Genomic DNA, 17,595 nt, shown 5'->3' on the forward strand with positions numbered 1-17,595 from the left:
CTTCACACATTCAGCCTAACCCCACCAACCTAGCAGCTTTAGGAGAAACACCTCTTTTTGTACCTGAGAAGGAGCTCCTATTACAGGAAGTGAATTTCAGTCATGGGTGACTTGCTTTTTTTTTTTTTTTTTTTTTTTTCCTAAACCTGCTTTGCTGCCAATGATGAGGGATAGCCAAGATTTAGATTAATGGTTAACAGAGCAAGTATAACCACACAGAAACTCTGACTTCCTCCTGCTGGGGCTGGGACCAAAAGCTGCCCTTGCTTGCAGAGGAAGAGGCAAGTGTTGAAAGGACAGCAGTTCACACCACAAAGGGCTGGAGAACAGCAGCTTCACTCAGTAGAGAAAGGAGGAGGAAAATCCAAAAGGAGCAAGAAGTGTTTGCCATAAAGATAGGTAAGAGCTGAAACACTTTACCACTCAGCTTATTGACTCAGTGGCTGTTGCTAACAAAACCCACAGGTGTGGCTAGTTGAGACGCGTTTGTTGTACCCAGCTGCTCTGACCTGTGCGTCTCTGAGAGGGGCAAAGCGAGAAAGGATCCATTTGCTGTGAATTTGAATGTCAGAGAGGGCAGGAAGGCTTTTCCTCCCTCCTCCTCCTCCCCCCAGGTGCTGCTCATGGCAGGACAGACACCTCCTTCAGACTGTTACCATCTCATTGACCACAGCCACATCCCTGAGTTTGAGGTGTCTCTGTGGATCAAGATCACTTTGGCCTCAGTGTATGTCTGCATCTTTGTTGCGGGCATCTTGGGCAACAGCATCACCATCAAGGCCACCAGGATCCTGCAAAAGAAAGGCTACCTGCAGAAGGAGGTCACAGACCACATGGTGAGCCTGGCCTGCTCTGACCTGCTGGTCATCCTGCTGGGCATGCCTACGGAGTTCTTCAGTGCCATCTGGAGCCCCTTTTCAACCCCCAGCGGCAACATTGCTTGCAAGCTCTACTACTTCCTCTTTGAAGCCTGCAGTTATGCCACTGTGCTGCATGTTGCCACCCTCAGCTTTGAGAGGTACGTGGCCATCTGCCACCCCTTCAAGTTCAAGGCTGTCTCTGGACCCCGCACGGTGAAGCTGCTCATCGCCTTTGTCTGGGGGACATCTGTCATAGTGGCTCTGCCCCTGCTCTTTGCCATGGGCACAGAATATCCCCTGGAAACCATCGAGGGATACCAAGGTATGACTGCCTGCGTCAAGCCTACGCCCAGGAACTACCTCCCTGAGCTGAAGCACAATATGACCATCTGTACCAGCCTCTCCTCCAAGTGGTCTGTCTTTCAGGCCAGCATCTTCAGCGCCTTTGCTGTGTATATCATAGTGCTGGGATCTGTCACCTTCATGTGCCGCAGCATGATGAAAACCCTGATGATCCACAAGGAAGGAACTGTGGCAGTGAAGGGTGGACTAAGACACCAGGAGCAGTACCTAAGAAAAAGTGAGAGCTTGGAGGGCAAGAGCTCCAGGAGACAGATCATTTTATTCCTGGGTAAGAGCCCTGTCCTTCTCTGCCTCCCTGCCCCTGCCCCACTCTGCCTCTGATCCCCTGCGCCCTTTCCACATGGGAAGGAAACCCAGAAGCCTCCATTTTATCTCACCAAATTCCACCAAATGGGGGATGTATGGTTTGAAACTGGTGCAAAATAAGGAAGAGGGATACTTTTGGTTGCGATGACATATTTTAAGAAACCTGATTTCCCTGCGTGTTTTTGACTCGCTCTTTTTGTCATTAGAACAGGTGGGAGGGAAGAAGAAGGAAAAATACATTTACTGTCTGCTATTTATGTTGTTTGATTATACTGCATGCCAACATGCAGCAATATGGGTAACAGGGTGTTGCTGCTTGACCTTTGGGGTAGCAATAGGCAACAGTTACCTGGATATAAAGTAGCTCCACTTGTATGTTTTCCCATTAAATTATAAATATGTGCATATTTAGTAAGGCTCTTGATGGGAGGGAAGACTGTCTTACAAGATCTGAAGCTTGTCCCACTCCAAAGGCACGTCCCAGTTAATTCAGGATACTTCCTGGAGGGCACTTAGCCTCAGCAGTTGTGGCTGTGTTGCATCTGAGCATAAGGAAAGCTGGGCTGGAGAGTTGATTTGGTCTTGCAAATTGCTGTTGCCCTCTGAATTTTTTTCCTGGTTTTATTTGAAGGCCTATAACCTTGGAATTATGTTTGATTCTGATCTCTCTCGCCACATGTGTCAGACAAAAACTAATCAAGCTGTCATTTTACCAACTTGGAATCTTTCCGAGCTGTGATCCATGTAGTCTCCACATTTGTTGATGCTCTTAGAGGCACCCTTAATCATGCTGTGGCTGCATTACTGCTTGTTCTTGTTTTGCTGGGTTGCTTAATATCATACTGGATACAGTGAACCATCTATAGTATGAATGCACAGTAGACCTAGTATTTCTATGTTGCTTTTTGGTGCTCTGCTTGATGTTGCAGAGGGGGAACTGAAACTTGTGGGTCTGTCTACTTCTACAGCTTTAAGTAGATTAGCTTTTTAATGACTTTTTTTATAAGCATTCTCTGCTTCCTTATCTAGTCCTGCTTTTGCCATGGTTTGTGCTGGGATGTGAAGCTGCAGAGTAAGGAGCCCAGGGTGCACCCAGCTCCTTTTCTGTTGCACCTGTGTTAGAGTTGGGAACATGGTGAAAACCCGTTATACAGACAAGGCATATGACTTTAAGGTTTGGGGAAAGGGTAGAGCTGCATACTGTACCAGCAGAGAGGGTGACAAAAACTTCAAATGGGAGATGTGACACTCCAGGCTATATAGAGCTCTTCCTCATGCTCAGAGTGCACATCTAATGAAGAAATCATCTCCTCATGTGATCCGTCTGTTGGTCTGGGATGAGAAGCCCCATATCTGGGTGATTAAAAGGGCTCTTGGTATCCTTACTCCACTGAAAGTACTGATTTCAGGGGTAGAGGCTTAGCAGCTAATATTAAATACAGCATGTTGCACAAAGCAGAAAAAGAGGTAAGGCTCTGCTCTTTAAGTTAAGTGCTACTGTGGGATCCTTAAATGTCTAAGGATCTCTCTCTCCTTGTAAATTATCATCCACGGTTACATTAAAACCCAGTCTAAGATCCAAATGCTGTAGCAAGTTCCAGCTAGGTTGAGAGGTGAAGGTAAATTGCCGTGGCTTTTCTTCCCCTTCTTGATTATTGTTCTTGGTTGGTGATGGTCTAGCATGGAATAGGGCAGACCTAGTGCTGCTTGCAGAAGTGTTAAAAAGCTAAATGAAAGCAATTGGCTGGTCCTTTATCTTAAGGGAATTTGCTGCCAACATCTGACACTCCCTGTGTTCTCAGCTTTCTGGAGCCAGTAGATACTTCCATGAATTCCCCAAAATTATTTCAGTGGCAAGACTTTTAATACAAGTCTTGCTAATTTACTTGGGTTGGGAAATAAATTAATAAACTGAGGAGGAAGAAACTGTGGCCTGCATCCCTGAGAACAATGCAAAGCAATTTAATTTGGAGATTTCATAAGAGTGATGCTCTAGGGCAGTTTTAACCCAGAAGAAATGAACATATAAATTGTTTACAAATCGCTGAATTTAAATATAGTGATTTAGAAGTCCTCTTTGTTTTTCATTTAACAGATGGGTCAAATTAAAACAAATACTTGCGCATTCCCAACATATTTCACTTTTAATGTGAAATGTAAATGACAGTATATAGCATGATGTCTTTGAACATCTAACAGCAATAAAAGCAATTTAGCATTTTCTTCTTCTAGTTCTTAAAAGTGGTAAGTTCTATAAAACGGAGATTAAATTCATAAATCTCCTGACGATAAGAAAAAGCTAAGTAGAGAAGACACAAGAAGGAACTGATGCTTTTTTAGTGTCACGTTATTGTGTGGCACTTGAGAAAATTCATGGAAATAAATTGCAAATGTTGAAAGTGAAAGACTGCTTGCTACAGGTAGTATTGACACTTGCAGGATGGGCTCCAGATGGGGTGACACCACAGCTGTGATGGAGGAGGAAGGTGCCAAGCGAGGAGAACACCACTGTGCTGGGCAGACTAAGCTTACATGGGGAAGAGCTTTTGTCCAAGGAAGGTGGCTGCAAGGTTCAAATCTTTCAGCTTAAAGCCCAGACAGTCTGATTGGGGATTTGAAGTCCTTGATGTAGAGATGTCAGTTCCTTCTGCTTCTGGTTACCTTGCTACGCTCCTGGTGGAAAGGAGGGAGTGGCCCAAAGGCTGCAATAATAACTCTATGCCTGATGTTGGGGAGGGGGATACTTCTAGGGGCTGTTCAGCTCAAATTTTGGTAGATTTGCCCCAGTGGAGGAATGAAAATTTGTCCCAGTATTTTGGAGAAAATCAGTTCTGTTTTTATAAATTATACTATGCAGCACTACTCCTTCCAACTTCCTTCCCACTATTGCTGTTGTCTTCAAGAAAAACATGATAGCACATGTAAGTCTCTGCTTAATGCTTCGGCTCTTGAACTTAGGCATTTTGTGCTTTTGGATAGACTGGGGCATTCTTCCTGCAATCCCTGTGTGTGTGATTTATTTAATCATCTTCTGAGTCATGTGGAAAAACTCTACTGCCTCCAGTGAGTCAGCCCATCCATATGAGCAATATAGATCAGACTGGTTGACTCTGTGTGGGTTACCTATGTTTGTTGTTGTTAAAGCAGCTTTACTAATGTTGGGACAGCAGATCTTTTGTCTAGTGAAGGTCTACATGGGTCTGTTTGAGTGTAGCTTGTCATGAATAGCACGGAAAATATAGCTGAACTTGATTTTTTGAGTCGTTCATAGCAGCATTTGTTAATAAAAGTTTCTCCATGCCCAGCAGCAGAAACTGGATAGCTGTAGTGCTTGTTACAAAAATACTTGGCTGATGGCACTGTGATGAAATGCAAGCTTTTAACAGTATTTAAAACCTCCTAATGCTCAACCCACTCTGACAGGGATTGATTCAGTCTTTGTGGCTGCTTGATCTTGTCTTTCTCCTGTGGCTGTAAAGGGCAGGGCAGTAATCAGAAGGCTACCTAAATGGTCATGAGGTGCCACTGGTGACCTCTTGCTGCTCCAACACCTGAGCTGAGGCCCCTGCCACTGTAGCAGTGAGCTCTTAAGAAAGGGTGAGTTTGGAGGCTTGTATGTATTATTATATATAACTGGGTTACAGCAAACAAAGAAGGAGAATGTAATGGAAGGATCCTGTAAAAGAGAGATCCAGCTAGTGCAGTACCTGTAAATGTTACAAAAAGAAGGCATTTCATAGCTGAAACTATTTAAGTTAAAAATCTTCAGGAAATGTTAACAGGTGGCCTGCTCACTGGGAAAGGGGTGCGGTATGGGACAAGCCTCCATGCAAGCTGCTGGTGGAGTGGGCCTTGGCACCAGTGGCTCCATGCCAGCAGTGCCTGTTCTCTGGCCATGGCTACATCCTTCTTAGTCTGGTCAATAATATAAAGCCACATCTGTACAAAAGCAGCTGTATGGTTTGCCATCAGACTAGATCTGACTGGCCTGAACTTGTACTCTACAATGAAGTGAGTTTTGACTATCCCAGATGAAAAATGTATTGCTTCTAAAGCTTCTGTGATATTTCCCTTAGCAGCTTCAGTTTCGTGCTTCTGCTAAAAGCCTTAATTATTTTGTATAAAGCAGCCTCAAGCCTACCACAGTAAATACGTTGAAATAAAAAAGTCCTTTAGTGTTGCTACATCCTCTGCTTTTCTTTGTATACACTTGGAGGTTGCCCTTTGGAGCAATACTTCTCTGTTTGCACAGCAGAGGGATCCCACTGCATGGGGTGCTAGGCACTATGGGTGCTTTGCCATTTGCCAGCTGGCATCTGGGTAGCATTTTTCTGTCTCCTGACCATGGTGAAGTGTCCATCCATCCTGAGCTCTTCCTTCCAGAAAAGAGAAGTATTGAAGTAATCTGGCTGCTATCAAAGTGTTGAGGTGGATGCATTAAAGCACTGCTGTAGCTGCAGCAGTTGGCAAGAGACAGAGCTGCAGCTGGACCCACCTAACTGGAGACTCTGCTGGTACCAGCCCAGCACCTTCAGCTCCCCCATGCCAAGTGGGGCAGATAATTCTCTCTGCTGTCTCTTTCCCACCACTGCAGAACTGCAGCTTTTCTGCTTTGGGACCTTCTGATGTAAGATGAATTTTACCTGCATTCCTGGACAGCAAATATCCTACAGCTTCTTTAATGAGCAGGGAAGGGAATTACTTATCGTAATCTATGACAGTGCCTCCATCTGAGAAAGGTAGTCTGGTGGTGCATTTTTTTAAATTTTTCTTTGGTCTAACGCTTAAGTATGTCAAATACACTGAGTGTCAACCTGAAGACAGTAGCAGTGGTGGTTTCATGTGATGTGTTATGGTACAGGTAGCTTCAGGTCTTGTTTGTTTTATACAGCAATAGCAGCTAGAGGCTTTACTGAGACCCTGGTAAGTGCCGTAGAAGGAAAGAGAGTCCCCGTCTCTAGATCCAAATAAAATGGGCAAAAGTGAAGGGTTGGAAAAGCTAGACAGAAAGAGGTCACTCACCTGACCAAGGCCACAAATGCTATGGAGAGTCACAAATGCATCTGCTGAATCCTGTGCTAGTGCCCAATCTGCTGGGCTGCCTGGCCTCTCTCCCACCACTTTTTGGTGGCAGCTGTTAAAACAATGCCAGGCTATTCTATGACAATGCCAATGTCACTGTAAGCACCATGAGCGCAGCTGTACCTAGTCATAAGCTAAAGCTAGATAAAACTTTGAGTCAGAAACTAAAAAGACGTCTTAGAACTTAAGATGGAGCACCATTTTTTCCCCCATATACTAGTGCTGGCAGATTAATGTTTTGCTCAGAATAAAGGTATTGTGTGTAGAAATAGCCTTTCGAAAGATCACTAAGGAAATGTATTTCATAAGGCACTTGGCAAATGGGTTTTCAGGAGGCAAATTACTTCAAGTAGTTGTGAAAAATACATGGTTGTCATCTAGAGATGACTCAGGCACAGTGTAACTTGACAATGGTAAGACTTCTGTTACAGGAAAATTAGATGCTTCTTCATAGGCTGGAAATGGGCTGGTTTTTTTCCTTACTGAAAAAGGTAAAGCTTAGGGATAGAACAAAAATTGAAAGAATAACCTAATTGATTAGATTCCAGAACACAGCTCCAGCCCATGTTCTTTAAACTCAGCTTCATTGACTCCTCTTGGTTCATTTCTTTAATCATTCCACTCAGCTGCGTTTCTTCAGAGACTTTGTTGGAGAGGTGCCTGAAGATAAATACGTTGTAAGCTGGATATGATTTCCATCTCTATGTTTTATATGGTGTCTCCATCCATATATTTCCCTGAGCAGGGCTTTGAATTACACAAGACAAGTAGGAGACTGAATGCACTGAAAATGGTAGCACGGGCTGAGCAGGGAACATGAAACACTTAGACCAACAGAGTGGGGTCTGGTCATTCAACTGCATAGGACACCCACTCTCTGTCACTAGTAAGATTCTTCTTTTAGGTGCTGCTTTCTGGAAAAGAGATGAAAGCAAAGGATGTACCTACTGGTGTTCAGTAAAATTTGCTTTCCTCTTCTCTGCAAAAGTATTAACCCGATGTCAACAGCAAAACCGATCAATGCTCTTGCATGCTGGTAGCACAAAACTGAAGCTCAGCTACTCAACAGATGACAATGGAAAGGCTGCATCCAGGGATCATGGCTTCTTGGGGCAATTGTGTACAACCAACCTCCTCTGAAGAGCTGTGGGACTTCTGTTGTTTTTTTAAAAAATACATAGCCACAGTAAAATAGACTCAAGGCAAACTTCCAGAATCCAGGTATCTGTATGTTCAGTTTTCCCACACTGTAATTTAAAAATGGACATAAGCAGAAACCAGCATAATTTTCCTCCCTATTGTACAGAAAGCAATTTATCTACTCCTGCTTTTAACTGGACTCATGTAATAGAAGATTGTGCTTTTGGCTTAAGTAGACAGTCTTCTTTTCCTCCTACGCCGAGGGATGGCAAAATGGTAGAGGGAGAAAAAGAATGGAAGAATAGGGACTAATTGAGGCAAGCACCCCCAGGGTATTTAAGACTTTTGTAGTTTTAATGGAAAAATCAATGTGTGATTACACTTTGCATTAGAGTACTTAAAAGTTGCTTCAACATGAAAAGTCTGCAGCTTTAAAAACAACCTAACCCTGCAAATACTGTAGTCAGAGAACCAAATTCCCCACTAGTGTAATTCATATAATTCTCCATATGTGATATCCTGGCAGATATGGTCTCTGTGGACACGTGACTACTGTCTTCACTCTGTGCATGAGAAGCCTATGAGGACAATGAGTGCTTTACTGGTGCTTAGTGAAAATCACAGCCATGCTTCTGTCTTTCACCTGATGCCTACAAGGAAACTGGTATTTCACCTGGTCTGATAGTGACCTATAGGTGTTGGTGCGCTACTTCAGCTTAGCTCATGCTGTGGCACACGCAGCACAAGTATCTTTCCACTTCTTTATACTCTACCATCTGTGTTGCCCAAAGACTAAGTGGACAGCTGAGATTTCTTAAGTACTTCTGCCATATACTTGCCTCTGCCCAAAGTCTTTAAGCCTCATTAAAAACTGTTACCAGTGTCGGCCTTAAACTTAGTATTAATAATCTCTCGCTCTCTCTTACAAGCTGTAGGTAGTAAACCTTTTGGCCCTTGGTTCTTCTGGGACACCTAGGTATATGCTAAGAGAAGGAAGGAGGGAAGTGCAGGCAACATCCCTCGCTGTGGCAGTGTGAGCCAAGAAAAAGGCAGGGGGCTGCTGCCTTTGGGGAGCTGAGGTCTGGCTGTGTCATCTCAGCTTCCGAAAAACACACTCTGTATCATGGCAAACCCTCTCTGGGACATGTCTTCTGAGAAGTAAAACTTTGGAAGCTGTCTCTTTCTTCAAAGAGTGGATAAGAAAGCAAGAAGATTTATCTCCATCAAAGTGGAGAAATACAGATGTTGCTGCAGGTATGAAAATAATTGAGGGAGATAGCCCACAGATAGAGTACAGCAGCCCTACATTAAGTAACCTTGTCCCATCAAATTTGGTCTACTGCCCTCACTCTTTGGTCAAAAGACTATTGTCTTAAGCATTAATTTTGCAATTTCCCTCTGTTTTCTTGCTATCTCCTCTGAGCCAGACACCATTTCAAATGTAGATTGTTCTTGCAGCTCCCTGGTTTCAGTAGATAGGACTCATTTGTGGCAGGTTCACAGATGATTTATTGAAGTCTTCACCTGTGAAAACTAAATGCATTATCTATTCCTCTATTGTTTCATATTCCAATTATACCACATTTCACAAAATTAAATCTTTTGTTTTCCTAGCTGATGTTAAGACCATTATCTTTAAACAGTGATTGTTAGCCTCTGAATTTTAATGGAAGAGAGCGTTAATATCTGAGCATTTATTACTAATGTGAAGCTTTCAATTTTATCCTACATAACTTCTTTGTTTCCTAAAGGCAACATTTGTGTTAGAAACTGAGAACCAACCAACTGCCAACCAACAGGTTAAAGATTATTTTCTTCCCTTTCATTGTTGCAAGGGAGTTCCTAAACCTACAATTTGGATAGATAGTTGCTGTGGTTTAACCCCAGCCAGCAACTAAGCACCACACAGCTGCTCACTCACTCCCCCCACCCAGTGGGATGGGGGAGAAAATTAGGAAAAGAAGTAAAACTCGTGGGTTGAGATAAGAATGGTTTAATAGAACAGAAAAGAAGAAACTAATAATTATAATGATAACACTAATAAAATGACAACAGTAATAATAAAAGGATTGGAATGTACAAATGATGTGCAGGGCAATTGCTCACCACCTGCCGACCGACACCCAGCTAGTCCCCAAGTGGCAATTCCCCTCCCCCACTTCCCAGTTCCTAAACTAGATGGGACGTCCCATGGTATGGAACACCCCTTTGGCCAGTTGGGGTCAGCTGCCCTGGCTGTGTCCTGTGCCAACTTCTTGTGCCCCTCCAGCTTTCTTGCTGGCTGGGCATGAGAAGCTGGAAAATCCTTGACTTTAGTCTAAACACTGCTTAGCAACAACTGAAAACATCAGTGTTATCAACATTCTTCGCCTACTGAACTTAAAACATAGCACTGTACCAGCTACTAGGAAGACAGTTAACTCTATCCCAGCTGAAACCAGGACAGTAGTACAGCTGAAAAACTAGTAAGAAGGAACTTTAACATTTTTTTCCAGTGAAGATAAACAGTTAAGATTTCAACTTACATTTGGCACAATATGCTTTACCACTTTCTTAGCCTTTTTTGAGGGCATCATAAGCACGTTTGTGCTGCTAGATGCCCGCAGTTCCCCTACTTAAGTGAGAAAGCAATTATCCTTCTGATCTCTGTTGTGGATGCATGGGTAATTTCAAGGTCAAAATATTATGGATTAAATGAGTCTGCCAAGAACCTCTTAATCATATAAATAGTGACTTACAAGAAAAGGTGAAACTGAGAAAAAGGTCTGGTATTTTTATGAGTTAACTTTTCCTTGTTTCTCCTGAAGCTGTTTTTAGGCCTCTGGTTGTTGCATTTAATTCTCTCTTAAAAGCACTTACTATGTTTGTTCTTATGACTCTTTAAAAGAAGGTTTTTAAGTTGAAAGTGCAGTTTATGGGATTAGATATGGGGATCTCTCTGACAGCAAATGTATGCTTGCTAGAGAAACAGAGAGAGCATTCTGTGAGCACTCAAAAAACATTTGACATCCACCTGGAAACAGGTGCACCTATGTAGTAATTACCAGGAAACTAAACTTTACTCATCAATATAAGGAAACCCAGACACAGAGGTGCATTAGAGAAGATAACATTGCTTAGCTATCCATCCTCGTCCTCGCTCAGCATCAATGGCTTTCTTTTCTCACGTTTTATTAGGTGGCATCTGCACAGATATTGAAGAAGCTGTTCTCCAATCTCTAGCTGAACCCTGCAAAAGAGCTCAGCCCCTTTCAGAGGGTAGTCTAAATATTTTGTCCTTGTTCATATAGTATTTCTGCAAATCCACCTTGCTTTGCTCCTCCATATAATATTGCCAGCTTGCTTTTTGTTGAATGTGACAATTGTCTTGCATAGCTAAAAGAAGGGCTGCCTCACACTCAGTCTTCTGTTTTAGTGGTATATCTAGCAGGGTGCTGCTGAAGGTGATTTTCATTTGAAGAAATTTTAGAAGACTGTCCTGATAGCTCCTTCCTAGAAAAATCCCTGGAGTTCAGTATATATGTACCCCGTCTCTTAAATTGCAATAACTACAATTATTCTAGCACTTTCTCCATAAAGTGTAAAATTTAAATTGTGGAACTTATTGTTGCGGAGGCCAAATGTAAAAGTGGGCTCCAAAAGAGATTAAACGTAACCTTGAAGGATAGTGCTGTCAAGATCAAGATATAATCTCCACTTTAGAAAGTCCTGATATTGCTGAGTACCAAAACCTCAGTGTGAATAGTACAGGAAAATCTCTCTATGCTTGTTCCTTCTCCTGCAGATGTCTATGTGGGATTGTCATAGAGAGAAATGAATGGGCAGATGAGTCCTAGGTCTGTCCCAGTATGTCTGCTCTTAATCTGAAACTTTCTGTATATGCCAGAATAGGCAAGTAATCAGTCTGCCTTCAGCCAGGTACAGGAACATGAGCTTTTTAAGATGGTAGAACAAAAAGTTTGATTAGACAAAAAAAAATTGATTAAAATGCTCTCCCTCAAATTTTGGTTATGTTTTTCCCACACCCCTCTGCCCCCCACAAACATAAAACTTTTCAAGAAAAAAATTTATTCATTACTGGGTGTGTTTTTTATCTGTGTGTGTGTGTGCCAAAATGTGTCTCATTTGATAAACTGTGTTATTTGTTGATTTTTTTCATTCCTGTGCCTCACATTCTCTCTCTCCAATAAAGAGAACTTCTGAGCTCCTTGATTTTGAAAATAAAACTGAACTTAAGTTTGTCCCTTAAAGGCATTAAGAATGAAGGTCCTCACCAACTAAGCCTCTTAGTAATGCTTAAGGTTATCTATAGAAGTTCTTGAAACTGCTATGACTGAGCCAACATTCAAAACTAAACTTTTAAGGTAACTAAAGATTGCAGTACCTCAGCAATAAGGTACACAGATATTCAGACAGTCTTTATTGTGGACACAACGTTAACGTGTCAGGTTTTTAACCGTTAGATAAGAACTAACGTGGTATGGTGAAGGACAAACAGAAGTCAAAAGCAAGCACGCTGGTCAGGTTTGCCCTTGCCCTTCAGACAGTGAAATTGCTAAAAACTTTCCAACTTTCTGTCACAAGTTTATTCAACAGACCTTTCTGATTGGTTGAAAGAAATGCAGGTCTAAAATGGATGGGATGGGTTGTGTCACAGGTGTTCAAAAGATGGTATTTAAGTGATCTTTTTGTCTTGAAAGCCAACATACCTCAATTCAAGCGGTAGTAATGGTGGTATCAACTCCTGCCAAAATTTTCAAAAGCATGTATTGGAATTTGCAGATGTATTTGCTAATTTGGTCTATTAAAACCAACAAAACCAAGCAGCAATAGAAGAGCAAAAAATGAGAGAGTTTGTCTGGAACTGCTGTTTGCTGGTCTGGTGGGTACAAAGGGCCATCACCCCTCAGTTGGAGCAGTCTCTGAGCAAAGCCAGAGCAGATCTGATCTCTCTGTGCCTGTGGAGGTTTGTGAGTGTATACCTCTTCTCTCTTTCAGTGCTTCTCTTGTGCCTTTTCTTAAAAGATTGTCCCCACCTAGTGCACTTAGAGGCAGCCTTGGGAGTTCATTGTTAAAAGTTAATGTCTGGAGACTGAAACTTTCCATTGTCTTGATTCCTTTCCCTTTTCCTATTCCTGCTCATCATATATACGTCTACTGAATTCTAAAAAGCTTTTTGATAGCGACTTGAAATTCAGATGTCCCCTTTCTATTTGTCTTCTGGTCTAAGCCAACATTTAAATGCATTCTTTTCTATTATAAAGAGCATATTGACAATTTAAGAAACATTGTCCTGCAGTGCAAACGCTCTGATATTACAAAATATTGCCATGTTCTCTGCATTGATCTAAATGATGGCATTGGCACAAGAACTAATAGGTCTATAGGGGCCATGAATGAGTACAGACAGAAATGAGAAAATTTCTAATCATGAGAAGGACATGTTCAGGGACAGCCTTCCAAGTGGAGAGCTGGACCAAACTAGTTCAGTTTCTGGGGTAGAGAACGTGATCGTTTCTGCAAGTCCATGATGTGGTTGCCCATGCTGGGAGTGGAGGAGTGTCTCTGGTCATAAAGCCCAGGCCTCCACTGGCTTGGAAGGAAGAAGTTAGGTTTATTGCTCCTTGGTGTGGCACTGTGTGACTCTATCTGCCTTTGCGAGGGTGCTGAACTTGCAAAGGAGGTCCAGCAAGCTTTTGCAAACTGAACATTTTCTTGGTAAATACATGTTGCCAAAAGAAGACTTTCAGAAAGCTGGCCTGCGACCACACAGCTTGGTGCACACATGCATGGGTCCCTGCGTGTAAGTGAAGGATCCATTTCCTGCATGTTTTGTTCTCTGAATCAAGGGCAAGATATCACCTGTGCTGCTCCTTTTGCTGCCACAGATCCACTCTGCCAGCCTGCCTTGATACCCTCCCTCACAACCTGCATGGCCATCCGTCTCCCTATGCCCAATGACTAGCATTCTAAAGCCTGCCTCTGAGTCTCTATCTCCAAGAGAGAATTGCTTTAACCTTATCAAATGGAAGTGAGATTTAAAATGACTTAATGTTTACTTGCTGACAGGCAGGAATGTCCTCTAAATTGACTGTCACAGCTCAAATGCAATGCCGTAGGACCAAATCATAACCTCTTGTTGGCCTTCAGTGAAACAATGTTAAGTTTGGGGAGTGGGGATATTATTTTGGCCTCCCTGGATGTATGGATAGCATTCTCATTTTGAAGTTTTATACAATGAAGTTATATTTGATATTTGCATAATTCAAATAGATGAAATCCTCAAACAGGCACAGAAGACTTGATTTCATTAACTTGGGATGCAGCCATTCCCATCTCTCATGCAAATGGCAAATACCTTTCCTGTAAGTATACTTTAAAGATTCATTTCTTTCTCTAATCAAGTGGTGAAATCCTACCCATGGGAACAAGAATTGATTTCTTTTCCCTTCAGACTGAATAGCATAGACCTTATTTGGATTAACTTCTGCCATGAAATATAAGGTTAACCCTTCTGTGTGCTGCAAATCAGCTAAATGTGTTCCTGTTTGCTGCTCCAACACACTGAAAATGTACGCAGTGTAGTCGTCCTGCAAATGTAGCCGTCAGCTCAAAGAAGCTCTGCCTATTGTCAACAAGGATCTATTTCCACTGAAACCCTGACCTTGAAAGCTCATTTTTAAATTTCCTCCTGGGCCTTGAACACTGCAATTGATTATGGTTGTTTTGGTTTTAGTCTTTAATAGTCAAGGTGAAGAATTGCTCCCAAATTTGTTAAGATGTCAGGAGGAAGGCAATTTCCCCACACTGCATGGACAGTCAAGGAGCCACAATGGGCTCTCGCAAGCCTTCCACGAAGCACTGACATTTCTGGTTGGAACTGGAAATTGGACAGAAATGCTCCTCTCTTGGAGCTGGCACCTGTGCCTTGCTCTCTATGGGGTCTTCCTGGGGCATGAGAGACTTTCACTGCATTAATGCAATTTAATAGGCATCAGTGGGGAATTAAAGTTATCTGATGTTGGTCCAAGTAGTCTTAGGGAATAGTCCCTCACACTATGTAGTCTGAGCCCATGGCTGGGACTCTGTCCATAGCAGTGCTTAGGTGAATTTCCCCCTCTCCTTACTACTGAATTGTCCACATATCTTTGTATGCTATTTGCTGGTTCACCTTCTTGGTAATAAAGCTCTGCATTTTATTTTCTGTCTTTCAGATATATCACTTTTCACTTCAATTGTCTTACATTAGTTGAAACTGATAGCCTGACCCCTTGGCCACTGTGCTTTTCTGAAACTTTTCCCAGTGCTTTCATTGAAAGTAGGATGCTTTGCTACATTCTAATGAAGACCTTTAAAAACAACAGCAACAACAAAAAAGAGGGAAAAATGTATTTTTCTTGGTAATTTGGGATGCTTAGTTTTCTGGTTCTCTTTGTCTTAGAACACAAAGTAGTCATTGGGGAGGCTTTTTTTCTGTGCACTGAAAGTGAATTTATGGTGTGCTCTCTGCCTCTCCTGCCCACTAGCCTGCCCGGTAGAAGAAAGCAGTGGGAGGTCAGCTGCCTTGAATGGCTCAAGAAAAGTCAAGATGTCCTGGGTTTTCCTCTTGTATTAAAGGAAGATCTTACTGTGTTCTTGGCACTAATTAGTAAACCCTCCCTTAAGTGTATACACATTGTGGTATTTGACCTCTAAAATTCCTGGTGTGGGGATGCACACTGGGTAGCAAGCACTGATCTTGCTCTGGTGTTTTGGTTCCTACATCAGATGTCAGCTGCCTTTCATGAATGAGTTTAAAAGTTCAGCACTGTGGTTCCCAAGAGCTTTTGATCAGTCTGGTTTTACTGCTTCATTTAGTTAAACTTTGCACTGCTCTTTCAAACCTCTGAGTTGCCTGCACTGCTGGGGCATGGAAGGCCCAATACCTAGTATCAGCTCAAACAAAGGAAGCAGTAGACTGAGAGATACTCTGTCTTTGCTTTTCTAGGGGTTCATGCGACACTATAAAATGTGGCTTTTTCACACCAAGGAATGCTGAAACGGTCTGTATCTATATATACCCACAGATATGTGTGTATATATACATACATACATAGAAGCACTGACTAATTAGGAGTAGCCATTCTCACCAAACCATTTGTCATATCTCAAGGCACGTTCCTCATGCTGAGCAGCTTCCTCACACTTTGGAGTTAGAGCAGCCCAGAGCTTTCTTGGTTGGCAACAGGTTGCATTTTACAAGAAAAGCAGCCCAAAATAATAGAGCCTGAAACAATTGCTTCCTCTTTGTGTATCTGGAACTTTTGAGGTTTCTTTTCAGTTTGGGGGTGGGGTTTTGATTTGTTGGTTTGTTCATTTTAGTCTTTAAGCAGACTCAGCTCAGAGGGCCCCACCTCCTGTCCTGAGCAGCCACATTTGGGAAAAAGCCTCATTCAGGAAAAGCCCCAAGAGCCTAGAGAGTGAGGCAAATGCCATGCTTGTCGGGGTGCACTGAAGATCAATGCACTGAATTCAGTAGGAGCTAGAAGCATATCAGACATATGGTGACAAAAATCTTGTTGACTGAACTCTACTGAACTCTACATTCAAGTCATTTCAGGTCAGGAATAATTGCCATCTTTACATCACCATTTTCAAATCCTTTATCCCTTGAAGCAACACTGAGGAAGTCAGTGTCCCTAAGGTTCAAATCTTCTTTATTTAATTTTCCTACTATTTTAATATATCAATGGTTCTGATCATTTTTGCTCAATATAGTTTTGAGGAGAAAATTCTGAGTCATGAAAAATTCTGTGTAAAATGAAACATGCTTTTGATCCAAGGACTGATGTTCTATAGAAGGAATAGAAACAAAAATCTCATGATAACCCCTCTGCTTTCCTAAAATAGAAAACCTGCCTAGTTAATGAATATAAATGAATGTACATTCACTTCCTTTTTTTGAGGTTACTAAAGCTGATTAACATTAGGTACCACAATTTATTTAAAGCAGTTGAGTAATTATTCTGCTTCCTATCCCATGAACATGCAACTTATTTATTATTGAAGGTTTGGGGTTTTTTTAAAGTGTATCCTTGAAATCACATTGGGGACATATCTTTGTCATCATCAGAGTTTTAAAATAAGTATTTTACAATAAGTAATTCTGGTATACAAGCACAGAAGAAAAATTGGGCAATGCTATAGAAATTCAATAAACTGTGATGCATCATCTTACAGGAAAGGACCTGAAATCCTTAGGAGCGAAATAATGTATTGACAATTTGGGGTTACACAAGTAGAATTCAATATTCAGCATAATTAAATTAGATATTGATAGCTTCAGCAAAACAAAACAGTTTTTCATGTAAAATTTAAAATGGGTGAACCTACTTTGCTTTATTGTGACACTGGGTGGATCAAGGTGCTTTAGCTGAGAGTTATTTTCCAGAAGATCATCATAAAGTGACTTGTATGTGTTGGCCTTTCCTGTTATGTTAGTCTAATGAGAATTTATTCTCCTCTTCCTAATAGAGGCTGCCATGGCTTCTGCCATGTTGTTAGTTATGCCAAGCAGGTTAAGTTACTCTTTGTAGGTCCATCTTTGCTAAAATTGCATCTTCCCTTCTCTTCAACTATCCATCCTCAGTACTGAGAATGACAGAGAAGTGAGCAGATACTGGCTGCAGTCGGAGGTGGCCAGGAGCTGTGCAGTTCTGGAGAATTTGCAGGCTTGTTCCTTGTTGTCCCTTCTGTTAACTTTAATAAGCTGGCTGTTGAACAGAAATCCCTTTAACCTGGTTAAAAGTTGTTCTCTAAGTTTGCATAGTTTGAGATATTATCGGAGTCTTCTTTGGGCTCGGAG

General features: G+C 41.9%; 1 protein-coding gene across 1 annotated transcript in view; it reads left to right on the forward strand.

Moving 5' to 3' along the window:
- The first annotated feature begins 623 nt into the window (after positions 1-623).
- GPR39 (G protein-coupled receptor 39) overlaps positions 624-17,595 on the forward strand; it is an 81,910-nt gene continuing 64,938 nt past the window's right edge. The window contains exon 1 of the mRNA XM_049799093.1: positions 624-1,491. Coding sequence (XP_049655050.1) covers positions 624-1,491 — 868 coding nt within the window. The remainder of the gene's footprint in view (positions 1,492-17,595) is intronic.

Source organism: Accipiter gentilis, chromosome 1, assembly GCF_929443795.1.
Source record: "Accipiter gentilis chromosome 1, bAccGen1.1, whole genome shotgun sequence".
In the NCBI taxonomy this organism is placed as follows: Eukaryota; Metazoa; Chordata; class Aves; order Accipitriformes; family Accipitridae; genus Astur; species Astur gentilis.